The 19,995-nt window shown below is 37.0% G+C and overlaps 1 protein-coding gene across 5 annotated transcripts in view; it reads left to right on the forward strand.

Moving 5' to 3' along the window:
• The window catches only part of DENND1A (DENN domain containing 1A), a 218,524-nt gene that overhangs the window by 94,310 nt on the left and 104,219 nt on the right, over nt 1-19,995 (forward strand). For all 5 annotated transcript variants that reach the window (XR_012045633.1, XM_072882845.1, XM_072882843.1 and 2 more), the window contains exons 8-10: nt 646-699; nt 7,514-7,624; nt 15,121-15,221. Coding sequence is in view for 4 of the 5 variants with exons in the window: in XM_072882845.1 (XP_072738946.1) it covers nt 646-699; nt 7,514-7,624; nt 15,121-15,221 (266 nt within the window). In the remaining variant the exon portion in view is untranslated. The remainder of the gene's footprint in view (nt 1-645; nt 700-7,513; nt 7,625-15,120; nt 15,222-19,995) is intronic.

Genomic DNA, 19,995 nt, shown 5'->3' on the forward strand with positions numbered 1-19,995 from the left:
GAACTAGAGTGAACTTGGTTTCTTGGAATGCAGGCAATTAAAAAAATGTAACAATAGAATGGATTATGAAATTGTGAGACCAATATAGTCTTTCAAAATGTGTTATTTAAGGCATATAAAAGTGACCTAGAACTTTAGTAATATTTTTCAGGTAAGTAGGCATAAAACTTTAGGAAGCATTTCCCAGTAAAGTTCCATAACTTCACCACTGTCTTGAATGAAACTTACTGATGCTGTAAGTCAGAAAAGGACCTGCTTGCTGTTGCTTCCTGTAGTCCGTCATGCAGCCTCCGGTGGGCTGTGGAAAGATGGCTTGAATTATAGACTGCCTTGGAGTTTCCTTGGCATATGTCATACATTGTGTGAGTCTGTCTGTATCAGTGTCTCTGAAGAACAAAAAAATGTAATATAACTTTTCAGGAGCATTCGATACTTTCTATCTTAATGCATTTCATATTGCATGTGTGATCTGAGAATCCAGCTTTTGAAATCCATGACAAAGAAGTCATACTGGTAGTTGGTAACAAATGTTCTGTCATTTTTACTTAGCTGAGCAACCACTATTACTGCTGTTACTAATACCAAGCGATAAATTTAGATTACTTTTGACAATATTGCAATAATCAATATTTGCTCTTTTTTTAGCACTCTTACTTCACTGTGCCTGACATCAGAGAGCTTCCTAGCATACCTGAAAATGTGAGTACTCTAGAGGACCGTGCACTTTACCATTTCTGGTTAATGTCAGCAGCAAAATAGATAACAATTGTTACCTCTGTTTGGCAGAGGAAGAGGTTATATTCTGTAAAATATTGCTAGATGTTGAACTAAGCTTTAGGTGGTTAATTTATAGTAAGTATTGGGCGGAAAACATTGTGTTCCTAACTGCAGAAGTACATGAGTAACAGGCCTTTTGAAGTACAACGTAACAGTAAAATTTAACGTTTGCCATTTTAATTAAGAAAAGACACCAGATGAACAGGGAATTGACAGCATAATTATCTTAAGCTGTAAGTCAAGATATTTATTTTAAAAATATAAAGCTTTTATTATTATCACCAGTCTATTATTACTTACTGTTAACATTCCATGATTTCTTGGTTCTAATAAATGAGGAAATTTAAAATACACATCTATAGTTTTAGCCTACTCAAAATTGGGAGAGAACAGTGATTTGGTAACTGTATGTAACAGTAGGGTGGCATTTCAGAGAACAACGATGGAGGTAATTTGTGTGAAAGTTCGCTCACTACAATAAACCTATGAAAAATTCTTGAAAGTAATCTCAAGGCAGTTTTGTGATTGCCATTTGAGTGAGTACTACAAGAGTCATCCTTTACATAAAATGCAGGATTACAACAGAAAGGAATTTCCTCCATTTTACCAAGACTTTAATTTATATAAAAAAAGGTGGCAAGAATCTGTTGAGGTATTTCACCTTTATAGCTAACTTGAATCAGGGTCTGTTTTCTTCTCATAAGTTCCAAAGAACTGCTGTTTTAAAAGAAACTTAATAATTTCACAATTAAAGAAGCAATTTTTTTCTTCTGCATCCAGGTTAGTGTTTTGTTCTCCCCTTGCTGACCTCACACTGTTTACGTAGTTTTGTTGGTTTTCTTGAGGTATGAGACTTTGAGTACAACATGAAACTGAAACTAAAAACTGAACTTGGGAAATAATTGTTGGGACCTGCTGGAGAGATAACATACTGGTTTTAAATTAATTTTATTTGAAAAAAATCTTTCAATACAAAATGTTGTTTTTATTTATTAAAGCATTATGGCTACTTATTAGTCAAGCCAAGGATATAGTCTTGATAATCAGTATCTTCAGTGAAAGAGTTTGATGTTTCAAACATCCATATTGCTAGTATGAAGAAAGATCAAATACCACTTTGGTATTAAATTGCCTTGTTCTTTAAGATGCTGTCAGAATTCAGGTATCATACATCCTGACTTAAAACATTTTGTATTGATTCAGATGAACGTCCAGGCTCTTTGCTTTAGAGCTGTAGTTGCATTAGCTTTGCATTAGCTGTAGTTGCTCAGGCGGTCATTCTTTTCTTGGTGATAACATCTTTCTTCTGTATCTTATTTACACAATAGCATTCCAGAGTTGACAATCTGCATTTGTGATTAGAAGCTGAAATGTATTAAGGATAAAGTACTAATGGACAGATTGATATGGGTAGAAAAAAGCAGATCTGCTAGTCATACAGTGAGACCCTTCTGAAAGAGTGACATGAGACCAGTAAAAACGATCCGTCAGATGGCTTTCTGAAATACCTGGTTTCTTTAGGGCCACTTTTTCAGAGACTTTTTAAGCCTCGTGAAGTCGTCTTGTATGTGTTTCAGCATGCCTCAGATTTCTAGCCAGATGATAGGTCTGTGGGAAGACAATGCTGGCATTTGCTTCTCTTAAATACTCTTTAATATGCTCCTGCTATGTCTCTTAGCCAAATTTTTATGCCTGACATTCAGTTTTCTTTCTTGAACATTTTGCGGTCTGCCTTAGCACCATATACCTCGATTTATGGCATGAAAGAAAAAAAGAAAAGGGAATCATCAAATCATCAAGACCTTTAATCTTGTTTGTGAATGATTTGTATAGCAGTTAACATTTGGGGCTTTTTGTCTCTGTTTAAAAACATAGTTGCTAGCTTTTCTGTGTTGTAGACTTTTCATACTGACACGTATCCTGTCAGTAAATTTAATAGATGTCCTTTTTCCTCTAAGGTGCTTTATTTTTGTAGAAATATTATACATTAGGAGTAATTTAAGAGTCAGTTCCTAAATGTAAACTAGCTGTCAATCTGGAATGTGTTCTGTCCTAATCAGACATGAATTTACTTGTTTATAAGGGTTATATTTTATGTTAATCTCTTTTATGCTAATCATCTCAAACTTTAACAATTTTTGTTTGATAAGCCTCAAATCACCTGGAGAGTGAGGAAGTTTATTTCCATTTTACAGGCTGGCAAATTGGAGGGCAGAGAGAAATGAGCTAGTAATTGTAAGAAACCAGTGGCAGGGATTAAAAGTAGATCATCTGCCTTGGGCCTACTTTAACTGACACAGGACAGCTTAATAACACGCTACATAGTAAAGGCTTCGGGAAGTATGCTGTATTTATGCTCTGTTGGTTATGTCTGCTGGTGATGTTCGCTTTATATTCAAAGGTATGAGTCAGCTTCCCAAAACATTTGAGCAGGAGACATGATGAATGCTCATGAATCAAAGGCTGTTATAAAAGCAGAGGCCTTGGGCCAGAAGGAGTTGGAAATCCTTTGAAAGCGGAACGCTCAGCCTTCATGGGAGGGAGTGCCATGTGATGCTAAAAAGCATCCTCTTTGAATCATTGAGTGGTGCTGATGTGCCTCAGAGGGAATGTGACTGTTCCGATGTAGGTATCCTGTGCCGTGATGTCACTGTGAAGGATGGACTCTTTGCAGTGCTTGGGGTGAACCAGGGCACCTCTGGGAACAGAAGTGGAAGAACATTTCATTCAGTTAACAAATATTTAGGCTCATCTCTCTCTCTATATCTATCTATCTATCTATCTATCTATCTATCTATCTATCTCTATATATCTATCTCTATATCTATCTCCAAATTTAAAAAGCTAGGGCTCACTGTAAGAAAGAAAAATATTAAAAATCAAATCCCTCAGTCTTAACTGTTGTTGCAATTGACTGTCATCTCTTTTTCAGGCATTTCTTTTGGTTTTGTTTATTTTTTTTTCTAATTATTGTGTAATTTCTTATGAGGATTTTATCTGTCTATTAATGCAACTTTCATGTAGAATTGGAGCATACTAGAGGATAATACAAGGACATTAAATGAGCATAAATCTTCATGGATTTTAATCAATTGGCCTGATTTATTCAAAATTATACATATCTTATCAGTAATTACACTTTAAAACCCACATTAGCAAAAGTTTTAGTAGTGCCAGACTTTGAAGTTGTATGTAATGATTAATGGAGAGCTGCACAGAACTCTATTTGGAATGTTAACAAACTTGTTGGAATTATCTGACTTTGTGTCAGATCAATATGTTTAATGAGTCACGAAAACATTTAGCATGGACGCTTTTATGCAACAGCTAAGCATTCACTTTTCCAAAAGATTTAAGTTATATGAAAGATTTGTAAATGCATTGTGACTTCAGAAGTAAATTGGGCTCATTGCAGGAAATACAGTGCAAGACTAAATTTCCTAGTAGTATCTGTGGTGTTTCAGAAATATCAGGTAAGTTAGCAGTCTGAAATGATGACATTTTCTTGGTGATGATGTTCTGGTGTATTTTTGTATCATTCAGTCCTATATTTCAAAATGCCAGATTTTTCACTCATTATAACATATGTCTTTTGCTACCTGGTTTTTTTAAACACCACCCCTCTCCCCACCCCCTACCCTCTGCTTTTATTTCTATATTTATACCATTTGCTAAAGTGTATTGTCTTCTTTATTTTGATCTCCCAAACAGCAGCATGGCATTATAAAAGAGTGTTAGCTGCATACCAGATTACCTAACCCGTGTTAGATTTTGAATGTGTGATATTTCAAAGCCAACAAACTTCTAAATAAGATGGGGAATTCCTCAATTCCGTTGACCTAACAGGAAATTTACTGAAGTGTTGTAAACGAAGCTGTTCAAGAGCAGACTAAAATAGGTGAACTATAATCCATGTCACTATGTTTGAGCTTCACTCTTTGCAGAGGAGAGAGCTCATTGCTTTGTTCCCTCAGTGAGAAAGTCTTCATTAGATGATGGAGAAAAAGTAGTACATTAATTTTTTTTTTTTAAATCTCAAAAGTCAGCGTGCATGTGCATTTACTGATATTAGATAGCAAATGATCAAACAGATGATTGATCTAGGAATGAACTTTCAAAGGAGCATAAGGGAATTTTGTAGCACCTTACTGAGTTTTGAGAGGAGTGGGGATACCTGTTCCCATATTTTATTTTGAAAATCCCACTTTTTACTCTCCCAAGAAAGGTTTAAATCCTAGGAAACAAAATACACAGCAATTATACTGCAAATTGGAATGCTTTCATTTGTATTTATTTAACTCATTCATGGTTTTGTCACTTACGAGACATGTCTTTCAAAATACATGTGTAAGTCCCAATTTCATCTTCAAAGATGACAGCTTTCTTATAAATACAACTTAGAGCTAACACGTGAATTTCCGTAGTATCAATACATTACCATACAGCCCACATGCTTCGCAGGTGTCATTGGCAAATTTCTGAGAGCAGAGAAGACTAGAACCTTATAAATCTTTCCATCTGAAGGTATGTTTGTGTGTCAAAGCCAGTATTTCGCCACAATAAATTTGATGACAGAATAATTGCAAATCAAGTCCCCGTGTCTATTTTCTTCTCACTAGTGGATATTGTTGCCTTATAAACACATGCATGCACATGCATATCTGCATCTTCAGGCAGAATGTAGGGCTTATGGGCTTCTTTTGCCATGCCCTAATTTGGGTGGCATCAAAGGGAGTTCAGTGTTACTTAAAAATTCTTTTAATTCACACTATTTGCAGTAATTGTGTCGTCATGCACTGTGTTTTGGCGTTGTGGAAAGATGGGTGAGAGGGGGAAGAAGAGCCGTAGAGAAGACAGCTTATGTTTAGACAAAAATATCATGCTAATCAGCACAGATGGGATGAGAAATATAGAAAAAGTACATGATAGTTTAATAGGTTTTTGGCAAAATGTGTTGGCTTTTTTTTTTTCCTTCTTTGAATATACCTGTCTGTGGCTATAGCTTTTCTGTGACAAAGACCTGAATGATTGTTTTATATTAACATGTTTGAAGCTAACCATAACGAGCTTAGTTTTTATCTGTCTAGATGCTGGTACAAAAGTCTTCCAAATACAATGCTTAATTTTTCTTTAGTTCTTTGTGTTTGGATGGCAAGCTGTGGAACATATTTTTGCACAGTATGAAGCATCTTGGCAGACTTCTCAGGCCAAGTATTGGTGGTTTTAGTTATCTTTGGAACTGTCAAAAGTGCTAATAGGCTTTGTTGAGCTTCTTTAAGTTTCTAAATCATATTTGCTTTTTGCTTTTCTGCACTTTTTTATTTAACGATGATTAAGATTGCAGTTGAATTCATGACTAATCTAATTTTGCTCTCACATGTGCTTTTTGTATAAGACTGTCTTTATCATATAGCAACCCTTTCATATCTGTAAGAAGCATTTGGAAACAAATTCCCTAATTCAGCATTTTTGGGTGTATTACCTTTTCCACCACCACCACCACCACCCTTTTTTTAAATGTTTGTGTTTTAAGAAGTGAAAATATCCTCTGCAAACAAAAATCCTTTTTTGTTCGCCTTGCACTGTAAAAGCCCCTCATAACATAATACATTTTGCTCAAGTTACCTACATGGTGGCTTTCTGGTTTTGATAGCACATTCTGCTGTTTATTAGAAGACATCTTAATTATTTGGTAAATGATGCGTGATTCATGCCACTGCAGCACGTGCACAGGGCAATGACGTTGGTTGTGATGAATGGATAATGTTGCTGGCTGATGGGATGATGTGGGGGATGAAGTGGCCATAGCCTCTTGTGCAGCTTGCTCTGTTTTCTTTTTTGATTTTCAGTTATTTACAATAATGTTTACATAGGTACTTTTTCATATTCTGAGCAGCAAAAGCAAGGAAGAAACCTGTGTTACCTAGGAAGTGTATATGTAAAGTTTCGGCAGTGTTACTTGCTTGTGTCATGGTCTTTCTGTCTGTACTTTAAAGGCAGATTACAAATGTGCTTTGCTTTGCAGTATTCTACTGCAATTAATTTTCTTTATAGTCTATAAACATACTGATCACTCAAGTAAAATTGGAGGTTTGAATCCTGCCTCTTCATCAGAGATGGGCATCCATTGAAATTTTCAGAGAGAGAGAATCCTCTGTCTCCTTCCTCAGTTTCCCCAGCCCCCCAAGGAGGTGCTTTCTATCTTCCACCGAGGGGAAACGTGTCTGAGTGCGTGAAGTGAGGAGTTCAGACAACTTGTGTAACTGTTTTTAGCTTGCGTGTTAAATGCCCACGTGTACTTCTAATTATCAGAATTGTTCTAGCCTAGACTGAGCTTACATTTGAATTTGTCATATTCGAATTATCCACTAAAAGCCCCTGTTTTTATTGGGTTGTGTGATTTTTCTTTTATTTTTTTTTTAAATACTTTATCAGGCAGCTTTGAAGTTTCCATGAAAGTGACAGGACGTTTTTTTTTCTCAGGGAAGTATCTTGTATTTAAGAAGCTGTATGTGAAACATCATTGATTTTATTATTCCAAGACCTAGCTCCTCAAAAGTTAGGGGAAAGATATTGCAATTACAAAGTACTCTGACATAAGATGACACATTGCTTTCTTTTGTTAAGCCAAGTACTGGATGTAGCATAATAGCAGGATGAAATCTGGTTATTTTTTTTGTTAAGGACACTTGTTTTTGTAATATCATGAATCAAAAATTATTTTCTCTCTTCCCAGAGAAATCTGACAGAGTATTTTGTAGCAGTTGATGTCAACAACATGCTGCATCTCTATGCCAGTATGCTGTATGAACGCCGCATCCTCATTTGTTGTAGTAAGCTGAGCACTGTAAGTAAAATGCAGAATAATGTCTTCTGTTCACAGTACTTTTTTTAAAATGACAGTCATATATAGGAAATGATCTGATGATCTCTAGGTCTCCCTTCCAACCTCAGTTATGCAACCTCAACTCAATTCTGTGGTTCTATGTGATGGTACTATGTGTGGTTTGATGTGAACTCCTGTTGGCCTTTAATGTTCAAATGAAAAAGAGTTTTTTGGATACAGGAATTCTTGGGGTTGTTTGCTACACAAATGTAGAAACATTTATGCCATAGTGAAGTCCCTTTTTCATAATTTACTTGACAGGAAAAAAAAAAGATAAATGATGCTGTCAAATGGATGTTCCAGTGACCTCTGGATGGACCAAAGGAGTGGGCTAAAATACATTGACAATCCACATTTTTGCAGTTTTGTTTGATAAGGTGTAGTCTTAATGCTACTTAGGCTCCATCAAGGGTCTGAGAGATGAAAGCTACTGAATACTCTCGAGTACTCTCTTCTAAAAATGGCTGGACATCAAAACAAGCACACAGCTTGATTTAGTTCAAAGTTTTGTGTTATGCATTTCAAGGTTTATCAGTCAATAAGATTGTGATTTTCTTTATAAAAGAAAATGTTAAGTTTTCATTCTGTTTGCTCTGTACATGGGTATTGATTGCTTTCCTTTATGAATGACGAGCATAAGATGGTTTAACTAATTTTGCTTTCTAGTGCTATGGACTAAGTACTTGAGCAATCCTTTCTAAAATACAAGCTTCTATTTCCATTTTGTATGCTATTAACTAGTCTCTTACTGTATGACCATGACCTACTTTGTGTTTGAGATTAAAACTGCTTCATGGAATTTTAAATACTATGGAAGGATGAAATTGTGTACATAAAATTGTGTATGAATGGTCTGTTGATACAGGGCAGAAAAATGAAAGAGTAAGACTTCATACTTAATCTCAGAATAACTATTACAATATTGTTTTGAAAGGTAAGTGAAACTAGGAGAGTTAGAATAATCTCTGGGACCTGTTAATAATTACTAAATGTTTACAATCAATCCCACATTTAACCAAAAGAATTTAAGTATTATAAAGTTTAATATCATAGGAAACTTGTAAAATCTCAACTTTTATATCTGCCAAGTGTTCTATGTCCTCCCTACTAAAATAAGCAAATCGAGGCCTGGTGATTGAATAAAATGAGAGAGAGTTGTGTTTATTTCAGAAACCTGAAGAATGAAAAGAATAGTAAATTATCAGAGAGGAGGAAAGAAGAGAATGCCTATCCAAAGCATTTCAAAATTTGTGTGGTTGGTTGGTTTAATCTCTCCCTTTGTGACAGAGCCTGGGAAGAAGAATTACTTACCTGTCACTTTGCCTTCCCTAATGAGCCATTTCACAAGTAGGGTTGTGTTTTCTTTCCTATCTTTCTGCTATTTCTCTTCCTTTTGCCTCTGTCCAAGATAAAAGCATGTCTGGTTCTTCGGCAGGGAGGGGTATTCATACTGTGTGTGCTTATCTTACAACTTTATATATAAACTGCTCCAAGATTGGAGTGACAGTGTAAGACAGGTTTGAAGTGTTGGGCCAGAGCCAGTGATTCCTTGCCTGCACGCTCTGCTCTGCATGTTCCAGCAGTAGGAACAAGCTGCATTATTTTATTTCAAACTGTGCTCAGCGGAAGCCAAGACCTTGTAACTGGAAACGTACCAAACTGAGAATTCTCAAAGTAAAGTGAGGGTGGTGTGGTGGTGAGGGGGATCGGTTTCTTTGTTTTTAGTTTTTTAACAAAAAAGTGGAAGGGACCTATTTGCAGTTAATTTCTTTTAACTTTGAAAGACATGGCACACTTCATACTTAAGGCTTAAATTTAATATCAGTAAGAGAGAGAAAATTAGAGAGTCCTGGATAGAAAGTCTTTTATGGTGGAATGAGTTCTGTGTTATAATACCGCATATCAAATTCAAATTTTGATTTGAAATATCCTTAATATAGTTAAACTGAATAAGGTTTAGAGGTAACTGAATGCAGCTGTGTTTATTAGCTATTTTATAAACCATGTGTACTGAAGCTATGGAAGATTTATTGCTGTTTTATTGGATTTTTTCTTTTTTTCCTACAAAAGGAAACTCAAATGATTTCTGAAAATGTTAAAGCAATTATTCATGATAAATTTCTTTACATATTCTGTGATCTAACTACTCATGAAAAGCCAAATATGAACCAAAATGGATAAAAACCTGTGCTTGGCAAACGACCACCTGCTGGTGGGAGCCTGCTGTTGCAAAAAATGGAACAGAAGAGCTTTCCTTGCATCCTGTATTCTCTTCCACCATAACTTGCCCATGCAGCCCTGCCTCAACAAGGTATGTTAACTGCTTGTGATAAGGGCAGCAGCAGGTTGTCTCTCATTTTAGAAAGGTGGCTTACATGAAGCCTCATGACTCTTAAAAGGCTTAAACTTGTGAATATCTGTGATGTTTCCGTTTGGCTCCATCATACTGAGGTGACTTTCTCTACGTAATTTTTCTGTTATTACAGTGTTAGTACAAAGCAAAAAATACCATTCTGACGCGGACACTCTTTTATTCCTGGGAGCTGAGAGCTTGCCGTGTCACTTCTTCCATGCCATGGAAAGCTCCGATGCACAGCCTCTTATTCCCTGGTTGGTTTCTGACGTGCCTCAGGGCTCTGAGGATAAGGAGGTGGTGGTCCTTAGGAAGAGACAACATATGATTACTACCATTCGCCACATGCCCTTGTGGTGCAACATAGCTAAGAGCTTGCACAGTTCTTGTTCTACAGCCGTCTTACAACTACCGTTTTAAATGTACAAGCTCTTCCTTCCCAAGAGCTCTGTTGCTGTCCTGATAACCTGCCAGTACAGGTCTTGACCTTCATACGCAGCTTTTGCAACAGCCCTGCTTTCACTGCTTAATTCTTATGTAGCTCAGTCTTAAGCTTTCTACTTTATTTTTAGCCCTGAGTAATGCAGAAGAATGATCTTACAAACACTCAAAAGGTGGTCACTTTTTCCAGTATATATTGCATGTTGGTAGCCATGTACTGCATCTGTAAAACTGTGCAGTATATATGCACCAGGAGAGAGAGAGAGTAAGATGCACTGGAAAATGGCCTATTGTAATTCAGCATCAGTTTATAATTTTTACATATATGACAAAATCCCATTGATTTAATTTGCTCAAATAAGGCTTTTAGAGTACTAAATATAAAACTGTGAAAAGTGAATTAGTGAATCAGTGTCTTTCTTACATAGCTATCTTTTTACATGCTCTAGCAACAGCTGCAGGAAGCTGAGGTAGTGGAACTAATCTTATTTCAAAATCCTGGATTCCTATAGTTTTGACAGTTGGGCATTTCTCAGGCTGGCTTATTATTAAGTGCTTGTTTTCTGTATGGCCACCACTAATCAGGTGAGGTCTCCAGCAAATATGCTATTTCTTTTTTATGAGCCCTTATCTTGGCAGAGTTGAAGGACAGTACTGGTGCTTACTCATGGTAGTATGTTATTTGAATTCATGCCAGATAGCAAGGTGGGAGTACGTCTCAAAAATAAATGACAGGTTCTGCTCAGATGTCTGCAGTGTTGAGCATTATGCCTGTTTCATCTTTTCTTGCTGAGTTTTAAAACCAATGGGAGGGGGGCTTGTAAGGGGCCTCTTTGGATTACTGAGTTCACTCTTCTACAGCGGCAACCATGTTGTATAATAATGCCAGGAAATAACCCATTTGATCCTCATAGAAGCAATTTTTAAGTAAGAATTAAATTTGTAAACAGTATTTTTTCCAGACATATTTTTGATTTGGAGAACAGAAACAGAAAACATAAAGGATTTAGGAATATAGAGGAAAAATTACATTGGGAAAGCATGCTTTTTTTTTCTGCTGCATATTTTGGAACTAGGCTATGCCTTTTGTCTAGTATGTGAGAGAGGACCATCTTCTCCAGTAGGAATAATATAAAGATAAGTTGAAAGATAATGGGATAGGGGTGAATCTTTAGTGTTTCATGAGTCATAAATACAGTATAAATTCAAGATTTTGTAGCTTCTAACTTTTGCTTTAATTAGTATTCTAACATACTAATTTTCCATCCCATGTGGACCATAAAATAATGTTCACCTGCTAATAAAGAGCTTTCTTATTGAGAAAGACTGAACAGGTACTTGTTCAAATACTTGCTGTACCCTGTCTGTTTTTGAAGATGTTATTTCCTTAGGGCAGTTGTTCAAATCTAGTTTAAATTCCTGCGTATTCTCACTTATGGAAACATGTTATCAGCACTGGGATGTGTTTGAGCTTTGCGGACCCTCTTGTTAAGACACAGCCAAATCAAGCAGTGCTAAGGTGAGGAGTGACTATGTAGGTTTAATGGGAAGAGTAAATATGACCTTTGCAAAAGAAATCTATGCCTCAAATCTTAAAAATCTTTAAAAATCTAGGTAAGATTGAACAATGTTGAATTCTTCAAAGTTATTAAATACATTTTTGTGGCATAGGAGAGTTTGACCCTCTTGAGGGTAAACAACTGGCTAAAAGATTGAGGAGAAAAAGGGTGAGAAAAATTATCAGTTTTCCTAATCCTGGAAGTTGCTAAGCAGTCCAGGAGTGCTCTATTCTGGAACTTGATCAATATCCTCCTGAAAAGCAATTTTTAAAAAGGGGAGAAAAAGTTGTGGCAGTCATTTTGTTGCATAGCATGGATAAATATAAAATAATGCTTATGGGAGAAAACACTTCTAACCATGTAAGCAATCATGGTCTGAATAACTGAAGTAATTATTCCCACTCGGAAAGAGATACTGGAGGGTTTTAAAAAAAGAGAGATATCAATCTATGAAAATGCCAGCTTATTACTCAGTTGAAGGCTTAGAAGCCAAGAAATTATTATGAAGGGAGTAGAGAACAAAAAAGAGGGCATAATGCCACTAGATATGTTCATGGCTTGCCCACATTGTGAATACGCATGAGTGCTTACCTACTCCAAATAAAAAATGATAAGGTAAAACAGTGAAAAGTACAGAGAAGGGTAACAAGAACAAGCAAATATACAAAATAATCTCTCAGTTAGAGAAAGCAGAGTAGACTAGACCTCTTCATTCAGCCTGGTAAAGATACTAAGGAGGCAGGGAACTTGATAGAAATATGGAAAATCATGCGTGGCCCTTAGAACATAGGTAGGAGATGATTTTTTAATTTATTGTCTCAAAATGCTCGAAACTCAGAGTGCCCAAACTGTGAGGGAATAGGCTCAAAATGAAGAGACAGGGCTGCACTTTTCAATGTGTTTATTTGAATTCATTGGCACATGATGTGTGAGCTGCAAGCTGGTGGGGACAGAGAAAATGGAAAATACCAATTTTATTGATGAATGTGTTGATCGATGGTTTTAGTAATTTGTGTTGACCACTGTTGGACAGAATACTGGGAGACAAGGGATTTTTGATCTGGCTTAGTAGGCCATTCTTTTTCTTAGGTTTTTCTTGATTAGGTGATAGGGATGATTGGAGCTCAAAACCGTTATTAAACAGACAGATTATTCATGTATTTTAGCCACAATAACAATATCTCTCAGCTAGGTACACGGTATAGGTCAAAATTCTGGCTTTTCAACTTGAGGGGTTTTATGTCTGAAATTTTTATCATTGAAGTGCTGTATGGGTTTATACGCGGCGTACTGGGTCTTAGGTTCTGAATGACTGAAAAAAATCTGTGTCCATTTTGAGCTGTAAATTGCAAAGTGTATTTTGGTTCATCTTTATAGTCACTTTTCTGCTTTTGAAAAACACCTGCTTGTGAAGCTGATACCTCACCGTGGTTCTTATCTGAACCACACTGCAGAGAACCACAGTAATTCTCCCAAAAAATCCATGTTCCTTGGTGCATTCTTATTGCTTATCCAGATCTGTATTGTTCAGAGGCTTAAAAAATAACACGTAAAATATGTGCCTGTCTTCAATCTTCTTGCCTAATGACCTGCATTTTAATCAGAAAACCAGGTTCTGTTATTTACAGAAATTGCATTGGAATTACGTAAAGGCTTTGGCATTGAACATAAGCCAAACTACATCCAGCTGATTTTCCCTTACATGGAGCCTTAAGAGACTGTATTAGCTCATCTAGACCATTTTCTTAACCAGTCGTGGGTTCCCTGTGAAGTGGTATATAATTCAGTAGTCCGTCTTAACGGAAATTAATGATAATGAGGGTTGTCTGCTTTTTTTTAAGGTTACACCACATCTAACTGAATTAGGATTGAAGTCATGATTTGTCTTTGCTTAGTTTCATCTCACACAACTTCAGGCTACCACAAGGGCCTAAGTCCTTTAGACTTTGTCTTTTCGATATTTGTCAGCAGTGTTCTTCCTCCTTCCTATTGTCCAGACAAGCATTATATGCTTGATTTCAGCGTACCTTCAAATAACTGGTAGGCTTTTGTTGAGTATTGTTTTCAAATGTCTCGCAAGTGAAACACATTGTACTACTTGCACTGGGTATCGTTTGAGATTAAAAGACACTCTAAACTGCAAAACACTGTCAGGGTGGATGTGATTGCCTGTCACCTCTTAGTCTTTTCCATGTATGTGTCTATTTGTATGAGTGTTCTGATTTATTTATTTTATGTTTTCCCAAGTAGGTGTGTGTGTTCATATCCTCCTCTTACAGTATTTTAACTATAGCTTTTGCTGAGATTTCCTTATTGAGGATTACCACCTTCTCCATTTTAATATCCTTAGTGAGTGTGACAAATATCCTGCTTATCTTCTTTTCCAAATTATTAATTATCGTTTGAAATAGGATCGAGAGACGCAATTTCCTCCAAAGCTCTGTGAGGGTTCTCCCCACGGCTTGACTGGCACTTGTGTTTGCTATTTGTGATCTTTTTCATTCAGTACCTGCCAACATCAAAACTATTCTGAATGAGTTATTTTTAAAAATATAACTGAGAAATTCAATGGATCAAATGATTTGGTGAAGGGCAATGAGATACAAATCCCTTTTTAAATAATAAAAATTTAATCACTGAGTTTAGTATGATATATTCTTAAGAAATGTATGCCACTCACATTGCATCTTTCTGAGCTCCAATGTTTTTTCAGTTTGTGTTATAATTTCAGTGCAGTTTTATGATATTTAATGGATGGTAATTACCAGGATTGGGGGATTTGCCTTTACTATTTTTTAGCTCCCTTTGTGTTTTCATTTCCATGTTTCTGTTGCTTTATAGAACACTGGGTGTTCTTTTCAGGTTTTGTTTGTTTTATGAATCATGTTCTCAGCTGTTTACAAAGTCAGTGAAATGACAACCACCATAAACAAGTCATGCTTCACCCACCAATACCCCTTTTTTTAACAAGAGCACTGTATATTTTGTAATAAACCATGTTGATATGAAAGCAGAATTGATTCTTTACTTTTTTCTTCTAACCTTGCCTTTTTAAGCTTGGTTTTTGTCTTATTTATGATCCTGTTTTAATATGTGTTTTTCAGTTAACTGCCTGCATTCATGGGTCTGCAGCTATGCTCTACCCGATGTTCTGGCAGCATGTTTACATTCCTGTTCTGCCCCCACATCTATTGGACTACTGTTGGTAAGGCTATATATATGTGTGTGTATATATTATATATATGTATATGTATCACTTAGATTCACAACAGTTTTCACATTTCTGTATAGTAAGTCTTAAGTCCTCTTATGATGCGACTGTTACTCTAAAAATACATAGGCATATTAAGGAAGCAACCAACCTAGTAAGTAAAAAATTTATTTTCATGGCAAGATATAATCGTCTATCAGTATGTTGAAATACTCTAATATGGGTGGTTACTATGGAATGCTGCAACTTAGATGTTGGGTAATTAAAATCTGTTTTCAGCATGTCTGTGTTAAATGTTAAAATCTGAATTAAGACTCCAACAGTAGAGGATACAGTGGAGAAGATACTCTTATTTTTCTGCTTTCCTGAACTTCTGTTGGGCATGGTGGAAAGGAATTCATTTTCCTGTGGTGATCTTTTATTATCAGCGTGTGTTTAGAACATGATATTTACCTTATTTAGGGGAATGAATATAAACCTTTCAAAAACTTACTCATTATCATGGTGTGTCAAATTTTGGCACAGCCCACGAGCAACCTCCTATAATGTCAAAGCTGGTCCTGTTTTGACCAGGAGCTTGGACTGGTTGTCCTCCTGAGGGTCCTTCCAACGTATTTGATGATTCCACACTGTCCAGCTGGCCCAAGAAGCCTCCTTATTCACTGTTGGGGTCTCCAGATCAGCGTGTCAGTAGGCGTGTGTCTTGGACTCCGTGGTTAATAGTTCAGAAGCCTGTCTACAGTGCCCCTCAAACAGTCTCTCAGTTTTTACTTTCTTTTCTAGTGTAAAGTCAAACAGTTTAGCCTAATCAGCCATAACATCATCTCTCCCATTTGCTGTGCACAGGAATGGTGGATGAGCACTCTGAGTAATTAACAAAGAGGAAGTTTAAGATGCTGCTGCTTTTAGTTGCTCAGCTGTTAGGTGCTGCTTCCCACGCTCAGTTTGTGTGACTTGCCCTTTTTTTTTTCCCCTTCCCTCTGTGTACGTAGCAGGGAGATGAAGTTTGCCTAGAAAGAGTGGCCTTACCTTAGGCTTCCTAGAGAAGTTAAACTTTCAAGCCCTGTTAGAGAGTTAATGGAATTGTTCCCTGTGCGTGCAGGAATGGTATTAGTAAGGCCAAAGCTTGGCTGGAGTTAAACTGAGGGATGTAAAGGGTAACGAGAGGCTTCTACAGGCTTGGAGGTAAAAGGAAAGCACAAGGAAAACATGGACCTGCTGCTCCATGGTCACGTAGTCAAGTGATGAAGGACACAGGAAAGCCTGAGGGACTCAACGCCTTTGTCTTTACTGGCAAGGTCTGCTGGCTGGCCTTCCGGGTCTCCCTGCGTAGCAGAAATGTTTGTGGGAGTGTGGTGCTTAATGCACTTCTGGGAATTATTTGAAAACATAGAAACAGCCTCCCTCTGCCCTCTAGCATTTTAAAAAGTCCTTCTTGGGGAAAAAAACCAAACTTAAACTTACTGTGTTACACGATACCATATATTAAGTGTGGCTCTTAGTGTGGAGATTGGCTGGGGTTTTTTTAAGAGTGATAGTGTTCTGTGCGACGTTTTCTCTGCATTTAAGCAAGAGTAAGGAACCAGCCGGGATAACTAGCATTTTTAAGTGAAGTGCTAGGAACTGAAACATGTAGATTTAAAGGGAGCTTGTTCCTCTGCAGATGATTTAAATGTTAAGTATGTGCCTATGTCGAGGATACACGGAACGGAATCTAAAAACGATTATCTCCTGTAGAAATGAACCTTCAATTTACTCACTGCACAGGAAGGGCAGATTCTAGTCATTTGCACTGCCAGCAGGTGCCCTTTCTCTGCATAATGGGCTTCGCATGTGTAATTAACACATGAAGGCTGCTGCTGCCAGCTTTTTCTTCAGGTACATGCTGCTAGGAGTTTTCAGGACAACGATGTGGACCACAAGAGGTTTTTATGCTGGGTTTGAAGATTAGGTATTCATCGACTTTCTGACAAAGACATGTTAAAAGGGGCTAAGTCCAGATCCCGCAGTTGGGAGCAGAAGTGTGCAAAAAGCAAACACTCGGGCAGTGTACCCAAGGAAATAAAGACACAAGTCATTGAGCTCTACTGAATGAATTCTTTCATGGCGTAACACCCTGTCCGTATAACGAATGAGCCGGCTAGTGTGTGAAAAGTATGATTTAAAAATGTATAATTATTAGGCAGATTGTAATGGCATGCTCACAAATACAACAACTGATTACCTTAGCCAGATATGAACTTTAATTGGAGAGGTAGCTACACACACTGTAATTGTTTGAATAAGTCAATTTAGCAACAATTTGCCATAAATATATTTCTCAAAATAAAGTACATCTATTTTGTAACCATGTGAACTTACAGACGTCACTTTTGCCTAGGAGGACTGAGAAATCAGCTCCGTGCTCTCTGCTTTAGGGTGGTATTATTGCTTATTGGTGTCTGCCTCTTAAGGGAAATGACCCGAGATTATTTAGAATAAAAGAGTTTAATTTAATTTTAATTATTGCCTGGTTATTTCTTTTGCAAATGTGACATAAGAATTTTAAAGACCTGAAATGGAGACAAAATTTAAAGAAATGAGAATTCTTCAGTTCTTACGAATACAAAATATAATGTTAATTCAGTTGACTGTGTCCCTTTATTGACTGTGCTGTATGATGCTTTTGAATCTTCTCCTGCTCTTTTGAAAATCACACAAGGGTATATGGACTGTATTACTTGTGATCTTTGAAAGTTTTTGCAAAATGTATATTCCACCTGTGATGATTTGCTTTAAATCGTTTGAGTTGCAGTGGAAACTTTTCGTCTAAAGGAAACTTCTGAGGTCCTGACTGATAGACTGACAGCTCCATGGTTGTGAAATTTGAAATTTGTTGTATTTCCTGGGGAGGTGGGGGGAGCACAACTGCTACTGGATCTTTCCAGAGCTACAAGAAGGTAGAATAGCTCTCTGCAGAGAGCAAACGGGTAGAATCACTAACTCTCCTCCTGCCACTTGAAGATCCTTTTGGCCAACTTCGTGTAAGAGAAACTTCAGGCTCAGTGTGGAGAGTTCCCCTTAGCTCTTGAGAGAAGTGCGCTTTCCTAAGTGAGGCAGGAGAAGGTGGGTGGTTGGTTATTGTTACAAGTGAATGGCAGCTCTACCACAAACATGCTCAATATGAATCTGTTTCACTGACATTGTTAAAGCTGCAGTTTTTTCTATAGCATTTTGTCCTTTGTTGACATTTTACACCAAGTACTTTCACAACACTGTGGTTTCACATTTTTTTCAGTTTGCTCTTTGCTAATTTTTTTTAACTTATAATGCGGAAGTGAGTAATTTCCTTCCCATTTCCCTCTTGAAAGGATTTTTTTGAACTTAATATTTATGTTCCCCTGCATTCCTCATTCACGTACCTAACCACAGAATTGAAAATACCAAAAGCCTGTATCTTCAAAATGTTTGTTCTTGATAACACTTGCTCTTTGTACCAGGGATGCCGAGCCAATAATAGTGGTATGGTATATAGTACCATGTACAGGTATCTGGAATGACTTCAGTCATCTGATCCCTATCATTTAGATTAGTTGGGGGGGGAAGCAAGGGGAAGAGTGCTATCTTTTTTTTTTTTTTTTTTTTAATTAGGTACCATTCTTTAATATATTTTCAGCCCAGGGAAAAAATTTGGGTGGAGGAGACTAGAAATTGGTGGGAATCCTATCATTAGGTTTCACACCTTAATGCACAATTGTTTGTTCCTTTGAATATAGAACAGAGGAAACACATGAAGCACTGCTGGTTGGTTGGGTTTTTTGTTTTTTGTTTTTTTTTTTTTGTTTGTTTTTTGTTTTTGTTTTTTTTAAAGTACATGCCAGCAGGTGCCAAAAGTACTGGTTAATGAGATACTGCCACCAAGCATCAGTAGCCAAGCACATACAACTACTGAAATTTGGCCAGATCTTGTCCATCTATTTTGTTGTTGGGAATTTGAACATTTCTTGATGTGAAAGAAACAGTCTATTAATTTTCCTCACTACTTCTTCCAGTTTGTTTTTCATGTGGCATAAAAACCCTCCCACTGTGTCTGTTTTCTTCCTTTTTGCTCTCAGTGTCTGTGTTTAAAATTAGCCTGCAAAAAAAGCCTGTCTCTGCTGACCTGGTAACACAGCTTAGTATGTTCTCTAAGTCCCAGAGCATTGTCACTTGGGTTATTCTGTGAGCTTTTACCAGAAGCAACAGTATATTTTCTAGGGTGATTAAAACAGTCTTTTATATTAGATAGACTGCTTAGCAGCCAACATTAATATATTCTGAGAGCCACCTTCTTAGAGCACCCTGGCACAGCTGCCGAACAAATGTTTCTATTGGTGCAGTTTTCCCTTTCTCCAGGAGTTTTTTTTAACTCCCTTTCTCCTGTTTTCTAAATCTGCATATAGTTCAATATGCTCCTCTAAGTAGGTGGAGGGGGTAACTGGAGGGCGAGTACTCCTGCTGCTCGGGAAACAATGATTCCCTCGTCATGAGCCTCTTGGTAGGCATTGCGATTTAGCCTGGTACATCTGTGTACTCACTAAAAGCTCTTGTAGTCGCTCTTCTGGTTTCTTAGCTGTATGTTTTCTACATCATTCCAATCTATGCAGTCATGTTTCTAATTTGCATCAATTACCCCAATAAATTTCTGATTGAATTCTGTTGCATTTCAATGAGTAATCTGAAGAGAAACCAGGAGACTACCTTAGAGAGTAAAGTACTACTGATGTGAAAGAGCAACACATCCAGTCAG

This window comes from Ciconia boyciana, chromosome 18 (assembly GCF_034638445.1).
Source record: "Ciconia boyciana chromosome 18, ASM3463844v1, whole genome shotgun sequence".
NCBI classification, from domain to species: domain Eukaryota; kingdom Metazoa; phylum Chordata; class Aves; order Ciconiiformes; family Ciconiidae; genus Ciconia; species Ciconia boyciana.